Source organism: Aspergillus karnatakaensis, assembly GCF_047715665.1.
Source record: "Aspergillus karnatakaensis strain CBS 102800 unplaced genomic scaffold BJY04scaffold_95, whole genome shotgun sequence".
Lineage (NCBI taxonomy): Eukaryota > Fungi > Ascomycota > Eurotiomycetes > Eurotiales > Aspergillaceae > Aspergillus > Aspergillus karnatakaensis.
Genome location: NW_027395807.1, coordinates 22,296 through 30,284, shown reverse-complemented (window position 1 = coordinate 30,284; position 7,989 = coordinate 22,296). Strand labels below are relative to the sequence as shown.

The following is a 7,989-nucleotide window of genomic DNA, read 5'->3' as shown; positions in this document are numbered from 1 at the left end:
AAAAAAAAAAAAAACATACAACAGCTGGGATTCGCATGTGGTCACCCACCATACTACTAACCAGCCGGCGTGTGGCTTAAGTACGGCTGAGCGGACGGGAAGCCCTGTTCTCCACACCCTGTGGTCGTATGTACGAGATATTACTTTCCACAACATGATAAGGCTGTACACAGTAGCTGGTTAAGCATAAGGATTAGGGAATGGGAATAAACAACAACCCTTGCGGAATCCTTCGGGATCGCGCGTCAGACGGGCAACTTTCTTTACAAACTGCGTCTCCAATTTCAACACGTCATTATCCCACCACCAAATGGTCAAATCAACCAGGAAGATGAATATAGAATTAGTCGGTTACCGACCACCACCCAATAAACAAGCACAAGCACCTTCATCGTATGGCACGTGATACGATATGTGGATCGAGGTCGGAAGTACGAGGAAGGCCGGGCCTTGGTTCCTCATGACAGACACAAGGACTCAAGCGACAGCAAAACAGCCATTACAAGTGTCAATCCAACGTGAAAAGTCTCAAGGTCCTGAAGGACGCGGTGTATATCGGGACAAGATGGGTGAAGACCGCTCGATCCGCCTGGCTAAGGTGCCAATAACCTACTAAGTACCTATGGCGCCAAAGATGGCTCGTGCAAGATGCTGACTCCCGTCTACCGTACAGGCGTGCAGCACCTGCAGGAAAAAAAGGTGAGATGCAACGGTAATCGGCCTATATGTGCCACATGCAGAGCGTTTGATCTACCCTGCAAGTATGGAGACAACGCTCGAGGCCAGAAACATCCTCGGTGTGTCCCGATACACTACACCTGATCAAAGGTTCTCGATCATGAGTCTGACTCTGATAGTGACGACCATATCTCCGCAATCACGAAACGTGTGGAGTCTCTAGAAGGGAAATTGCATCCGGCACCCGCTGAGAAGAGACCGCGCCTGGGCTCAGCTAGTGACGGATTGCGCAGATCAAAAGGGAGCTCGGAAGAGTAATCAAGCGATGAAGCAGACACCAGAAGCACCCGCAATACTCAACGCTTGAATACCGATAACTCATCGTCTCGATCGTCATCCCAGACCCCTGTGGAGTCTGAGAGCGACACAAGATCCTATGCTCTTAAAAACGCAAAAGGTGCTATGCGCTTCTTTGGTCAGCCACCGTTCCTGATTGTACTTCAGTCCAGCACTTAGCTGTATTGACACTGTAGCCCTTTAGGTGCTTCCTCTTACTTCTCTTTCGTCGCGCCGGATGGAGCTTGCTCGCTGGAAAATCAAACCGGCAATCGTTCGTTAAGGAGTATTGCTCGTCAAAGTAGCAGCAGGTGGAAGCTGGTGGACTGGTACCCACCAGGGCTTCAGCATGAGGCTCCTTTGGATCAAAGATGCTCGCAACCGTTACCCACAAAATCTCTCTTCCTGGAGTTGGTCGATGAGTACTTCAGAACTATCAATGTGGTGTCACCACTCTTCAATCAGACAAATTTCATGAAGCTCGTCAACCGACACTTTTCATGGAACCCAGATACGAGTCCGTCGTGGTGGGGGGCACTCAATGTTGTCCTCGCATTTGCGTACAGAAACCGAGCAGAGAAACCAGGAAATAGCGGTGACGAGTGGTCTAAATGCATCCGACACATCAAAAATGCAATGAATGTCACCACAGAGCTTTTCATGCGAACCTGCGATCTTCTTGCTGTCCAGACAATGATCGGGCTAGCTTTATTTTTCCAGGGCACGCCAAACCCGCAGCCCTTGTTCATGTTCACGGCGGCCGCTATCCGATTCTCTCTATCCATCGGATTACACAAGGCTAACTTCTTTGGTCTCTCTGAGCTTCAAGTTCAGAAGAGGCGGAGGGTCTTCTGGATTGCATTCGTACTGGACGCTGACGTCTGCACACGGACTGGCCGTCCTGCTGCTCAAGACATTCGTGATTTTGATACACCACTACCATTGGGCTGTCCGCAAGATAATTTGGGCGTCATTGAACTCCAGGGAGTAACAGTGAACTTTTTCTCCGTACTCGTTCAGCTTGGACTAATCCAGAGAAAAGGCTACGACCGGATATACACAAAGGAAGCTCTCGAAAAGCCAATGTCCGAGAGGGCAGATAGAGCAAGGGCATGCATCGCGGAACTCGATCAATGGCGGGATAGTATCCCTCTGTGTATAAGGCCGCAGCGCAACTTCTCTGCAGAGTATCATCATTTTCTACCTCAGGTTATCAGACTTCATTTTGCACACCACTGCTTCTGCGTCAACTTCTGCCGTGTTATCTTGTCTTCTGAAGAGCAGCAGCGTATGGCACCGGGGGACGATTGCCCGGGGCAGGCATCGCTCGTGAAGAGGCAACCGCCAAATCACTAGAAGCAGCGATGTCTGCAATCGAGCTGATCAGTCAGATCCATGATGATCGCTTTGGCCAATCTTTTCAATGGTATGCTGCTTCTACATTCCTCGGGGCTTTCGCTATGAAGCGCCCTGCGCCCAAAGATAACTCGGCGATGAAGCTCACATGTCTCCAGGAGCGTCGTTTATTTTCCCGCCGCCGCCGCAGGGGGATTATTCTCCCACATTATGCTTCAGCCTAACCATCCCCGTGCCGAGTCGGATTTGCTCATGATAACTCAGACAGTTGGACTCCTGTCGCAGCTCGCCTCCCAAGAGCAAGACACCTATGCGGACTATGTTCTGTCCTTGTGTTCTGGATTTGAAAAGGCGGCCAGGGGCGCCATTGATCTTTCAATTTCAAAGGGTCACCAGATGCGCTCTGCAGTAGAGAGGCTGCGGTCATCCAATGGCCAACTCATACCTGACTTGCAAGAACAAGAGCCGGAAAAACAGGGTGCACCCCCTAGCTGTGATTCTACAGCCGGATACATCGACCCAAATTTAATGCCTAATGACAATGTCTCTAGGCCAATGTTGGATGTGCCACTGGGTGAAGATCCAGTAGACACGACTGACTCCTTCTCCTTCCCTAGCCCCCTTGTCTGGAATTGGCAGGATGCGCTAGGTGGTGTTCCGCCGGACTTTTACTGGAACATCTAATGACCCTACCTGAACATCCGAATTGATTGCTGAGCAAAATAGCGGAACGTGTCTTCGGTTGATCTATGACTTGTTTTCTTAGTGATTTCGATCAACAAACGTACCTAGAAACTGCATTGTCAGCTCGTTGCTGCTTGATATTTAGATGTTCTTGACTGGCCTTGTACTCTGGAATCCAGATCTCTGCTGCAAAACTTGCCCTAATCATCGTTCTCCATCTGTGTCATTAGTTAAGATTTATGCTTCATACATGTAATGAGATAAGAAGTTGGAGGATTGCAAGAGCCTAAGCCAGTTATATAGGAGAAACCACAGTTTTTGTAAGCATGTATCTAATCATGTAGAAGAAAGTTCGTTATTTGGCTTCCAGCCCTTTCATAGCGTCGATAATGACCAGAAATTGACTGTACAGCATATGGTAGCGCAAATAACCTCTACAGAATAGAGACAAGAAAGCTGAAGACAATGCCAGCCGACTATCACCAAGACTCTCACTCTGCATCACATCTACAACCAGTGAATATCCCTAGGATGATAACAGTTCGGCACAGCAGGACTTGCCCACCGCGGCGTTGCCGCCTCATCACCAAGCACCGCAACAGGTTTCAACAGTTTCTGCTGGCCCCATGGTCCCTGCTGATAAGGCGCCATCAAGTGCGAGTCCTCACCGAGATACCCAGCAGGCAGACCCCTCTTCCACCCATCAACAACCTGAACCATAATCTCAGAGACGAACTGCTCGGAAGTCCAAGGCACGAAGCCGAATCTGTCCTGAACCCTCGCAACAACCTCCGGAGGATACAGGCCGATTTCTTCCTTCAGCGCAATGGTATCGGCCGCGACCAGGGAGCTCACAACATGATAGGAGCCGCCGGTTAGGGTGCGATCGCGCACGGCCATCATGGCCGCTAGTGCGCCGACAATACCCGTGGTCATATCTGAGACTGGGAGAGGGGGCAGCACGGCGTGGCCTGCTTTGTATCCCAGGCTCCGGCCCATGACATATTCGGTTCCTGAAGCCGCGTCGCCGATCTGCTGCCAGCCTGGACGCTCGGCAAAGGGGCCGTCGGGGCCGTAGCAGTTTTCGTCGACGTAGATGATGCCTTTGGCTCTTTTTGCTGCGAGCTCAAGCATGCTGCGGAGGCCGAGGCCCCTTCGCTCGAGCGATTCATACCGGAAGCCTTGGATGAAGATGTCGACGTCGGAGAGGAGTTCGCGGAGTCGAGCCATGTCCTCTGCCTTGTTGATGTCGAGGTCGACGGTGCGCTTCCCGGCATTAAGCGTTAGCTGCAGCACCTGCCATTTGAATGAAGTGAATTAGCTAGGAACGGATCATTTTTTTTTTGTTTTCTTTGTTCCAAATGAGAGAGAAGCAATGAGGGCTTACATTGAGATCCGCCAGCTTGCTGCAATTAACCCTGATGACGTCGGCGCCATAGGACGTCAAAGTCACACCGATGGTCGGGCCTGCAATGATGCGCACCATCTCCAGGACCTTGATTCCTACCAGGGGCCTCCTATCCGACTCGACCTTGGGCAATGGCACTGGCGAAGTAGGGATAGCCACGGGTTTGGCAAGCATAATTCACCAGGGGATGCGAGCTCAGTCGCTGACCCATGCTTGTTTTACACCATGCTTCAGGAGAATAACAGATACTCCCACACAGGCCGTGGCGGACGTTATGCATCTCAAGCTCATCGGCGCTCCACTGCCTAACATAGCTCTGGATGTAGTCATAGTACTCCTGCATGCTGTCGAACTTTACATCCGTGGGGATCCCCATTGACTCGAGCATTTTGGAAGCATCGAGGGAGCCATGGAGCTGGTATGCCACATTTGGATCCCTTGTCTGGTAGATGGCTGTAGCTCGACCGGCAAGACCCTTTCCAAACCCCTGTTCGAAGTCGCGATCAAAGAGCGAGGCCAATTGGCCTGTCTTTGCGAGCACGGGGACATCCTTGCCATTCACATATGTTGCGAAGGTTGAGCCGAGCGAGATGCCTGCGTGGTCCGTGTCGACCGTCACGCTGCTGTTTCGAAGCGGCTTGCCGTCTCGGATCTCGAGCAGCTCGTTGGCCACAAGACCGCACATAGCGTGAAGAGCGGCAGCAACGACGGGGGCTTTGATCGGACCGGGGATAATGGGGTCAGGGCCTCCCGTGAAACTGACCGTGTCCCATGCAGTGCGATCCTGGGTAAACCCGGGGGTGCTTGAGGCCAGATACTCAAACACCCGTCGGGTATCGGCGGGGACAGGCAGGACTTGCTTATCGATGAAGGTGCCTGGGCCGTAGATATCGGTTCCTGGATAAGTTTGGTGAGAAGCCATGGTGATGTTGGAAGCCATAGTAGGGTTGGTGCTAGTGATGAGCGAAACTCCCGTGAAGGTGATATCTTTTCCTCCGTTTTTGCTGGTATGCGCCAGTGAATAGAATCAGCTCCTTTTTGTTTTTATGCCCAGTTCATTTCCATTTTCCTACTGTGGCTGCTCTTTCTTAGGGCTTGAAACTCCGTGGAGCCCACGGCCCACGGGCCACGGAGTTGATTGCCGCGGAGTTCTGCTGTTGGGCCAAACTACTCCCATGATAAAACAAGGAGCATATCCTAGGATAAATCTCCTTGCAGCCCGAAGCTCATTGCCTGTTACTCTACTTTCCAACAAGGCCAATCAAGCATGCCGCGTCGAATCGAAGCTCGTCCGGTTCGGGTGGCCAACTGTTCCGGATACCATGGGCGACCCTGCATATGAAATGTACCGACAGGCGACATTAGGCGACGTTGACTTTATTACAGGAGATTATCTTGCTGGTAAGCCTACTTCTCGTGCTCTTTGTTCATCATTCAGTCCTAACAGGAGAGATCAGAGGTAAATCTAGCAAACAACGCCAAAGCCTGGCGACAGGGTCAGCACCCAGGCTACGAAAATACCGCGTGGGAAGGTCTCAAACAGACAATCGATGTGATCGCGGAAATGGGCATCCGCGTTATAATCAATAGAGGTGCCCTGGACCCCAAGGCACTTGCGCTGAAAGTTCAAGCTTTGGTGGGTAAAAGGCTCATTTCATCCAGTTCCGAACCATTATGATAGGGTCAACTAAAGGTCCTTGTGTCTGCTTCTAGTTTTCACAAAAAGGTCACAATTTGACTGTCGCATACACATCTGGGGACGATCTATATCCCGAGTTGGGGCCAAACATGCCAACAACAAGGGAAGGACTGGAGCACCTAGACTCGGGGAACCCATCTGTCATCCCATCGGACTTGACATACGCATTTCTTGAAGCGGAAGAAGCGGTCCCCATGATTTCAGCACACGCATACCTTGGTGCTCGTGGCATTGTGGACGGTCTCCGACGTGGAGCAGATATCATCATCTGTGGGAGAGTTGCAGATGCTAGTCCTGTTATTGCTGCAGCATGGTTCTGGCATGGTTGGTCAGAAACTGACTATGATTTCCTTGCTGGATCTCTTATTGCAGGCCATCTGATTGAGTGCTCTGCCTATGTCACGGGGGGGGGGGAATTTCGCAGGTTTCGATAAATAGGAGCTGGACAATTTAGTCATGCCTGGTTTCCCTATCGCTGAAATTGCATACGATGGGTCCTGCGTTGTTACAAAGCATCCAGGAACCCAGGGCTTTGTCAACGTCGATACCGTCCGATGCCAATTTCTTTATGAGTTACAAGGAGATGTCTATCTCAACAGTGATGTGAGTGCCTTTATTGGCCATGTCCTCGTTGAGGATGTGGGTAAGGATCGGTGAGACGAAAAAAACTGCCTCTATATAGTCCTACCAACCAGCACTAACCTTTCATATTACAATCAAGGGTCTGAGTCTCTGGCATCAGAGGCTCGCCGCCCCCTCCTACCACCAAGCTCGCTGTTTTCTACGAAGGTGGATTCGAGGCCGAACTGCTTCTAAATGCAACGGGCTACGCCACCTCGCACAAGTGGGCTTTGCTTGAGAAGCAAGTTCGCTATCTCCTCCCAAAGTCCGTTCTCGACGCGGTCGAGACCTTGGAGTCCCAGACGTAAGAAGGGCCTGTTCCTGTTGGATTTGGGAAGATAAAGGGAGCGTTAACTGAATCTGCTACTCCAGAGTAGGAATCCCCGCGCCCAATCCTGCGTGGCAACTCGAGAGCACTACATACATGCGCGTTTTCATCGCTGCCCGGTCGCAGGAAACGGTGGCTGCGGTTACGAGCGTTTTTCAGCAAATCTCGCTGAGGCATTTCTCCGGTGCGTCTGCGCCCCCCTGGAACCTATTGGAAACTATTTAATGCAGTGAGCTCCTTGCAGGCTTCCACTCGTCCCTCGATTCTCGCACCGCCCTCCCAAAGCCATTCCTCGCATACTACCCTGCCCTCGTGGAGCAGTCCAAGCTCAAAGAAAGAATCAACTTCGTTGACAACGGCGTCGTCAGTAGATCATACGAAACCGGCCACCCTCCCGAATATGAAGCTCTCACCGTCCGGCACAGTTACGATCCGGAGGTCAAAGTTTCCAGTAACCCAACCATCTCATGTCATCAATCCAGGACCTCCATGCGCCTCGGCGATATCGCACTCGCGCGGTCAGGCGACAAGGGCTCGAATCTGAATTTTGGCATCTTCGTCCTCAAGCCCGCCCATTGGGACTGGCTCCGTTCGTACATGACCATTAGCCGGATGCGCTCGCTGCTTGGTTCTGACGACCGTGAATCATTCTTCATCGAGCGCGTCGAGTTCCCCCGGATCCAGGCGGTTCATTTTGTGGTCTATGGGATTTTGGGCCGGGGCGTGAGTAGCTCTAGTCGGCTGGATGGCTTTGGTAAGGGGTTTGCGGATTATATCCGGGATAAGATCATTGAGTTTCCTACCTGCCTGATATGAATTAATTCATTCTTCACTGGCGTTGGTGCTTGCAATAAGAGTGTGCCAATTTAATGTGGATGA

General features: G+C 51.5%; 3 protein-coding genes across 3 annotated transcripts; 2 read left to right on the top strand and 1 right to left on the bottom strand.

The window, feature by feature from the left end:
* Positions 1-565: 565 nt before the first annotated feature.
* BJY04DRAFT_233247 (uncharacterized protein) lies at positions 566-3,277 on the top strand (the record flags this gene model as incomplete). The annotated part of the gene is made up of 7 exons (XM_073719932.1): positions 566-598; positions 700-797; positions 858-955; positions 1,013-1,153; positions 1,220-2,302; positions 2,335-2,440; positions 2,529-3,277. The coding sequence occupies 7 exons, from the start codon at positions 566-568 to the stop codon at positions 3,052-3,054; spliced, it is 2,085 nt and encodes a 694-aa protein (XP_073564653.1). The 3' UTR covers positions 3,055-3,277.
* A 284-nt stretch (positions 3,278-3,561) lies between these two features.
* On the bottom strand, positions 3,562-5,384 carry BJY04DRAFT_233246 (CoA-transferase family III; the record flags this gene model as incomplete). The annotated part of the gene is made up of 3 exons (XM_073719931.1): positions 3,562-4,350; positions 4,442-4,585; positions 4,644-5,384. 3 exons carry the CDS (start codon positions 5,382-5,384, stop codon positions 3,562-3,564), a joined length of 1,674 nt encoding a protein of 557 aa, XP_073564652.1.
* Positions 5,385-5,784: 400 nt separating this feature from the next.
* On the top strand, positions 5,785-7,926 carry BJY04DRAFT_233245 (acyclic terpene utilization AtuA family protein; the record flags this gene model as incomplete). The annotated part of the gene is made up of 7 exons (XM_073719930.1): positions 5,785-5,863; positions 5,920-6,098; positions 6,176-6,559; positions 6,600-6,814; positions 6,904-7,086; positions 7,155-7,294; positions 7,355-7,926. 7 exons carry the CDS (start codon positions 5,785-5,787, stop codon positions 7,924-7,926), a joined length of 1,752 nt encoding a protein of 583 aa, XP_073564651.1.
* Between the last annotated feature and the right edge of the window lie 63 nt (positions 7,927-7,989).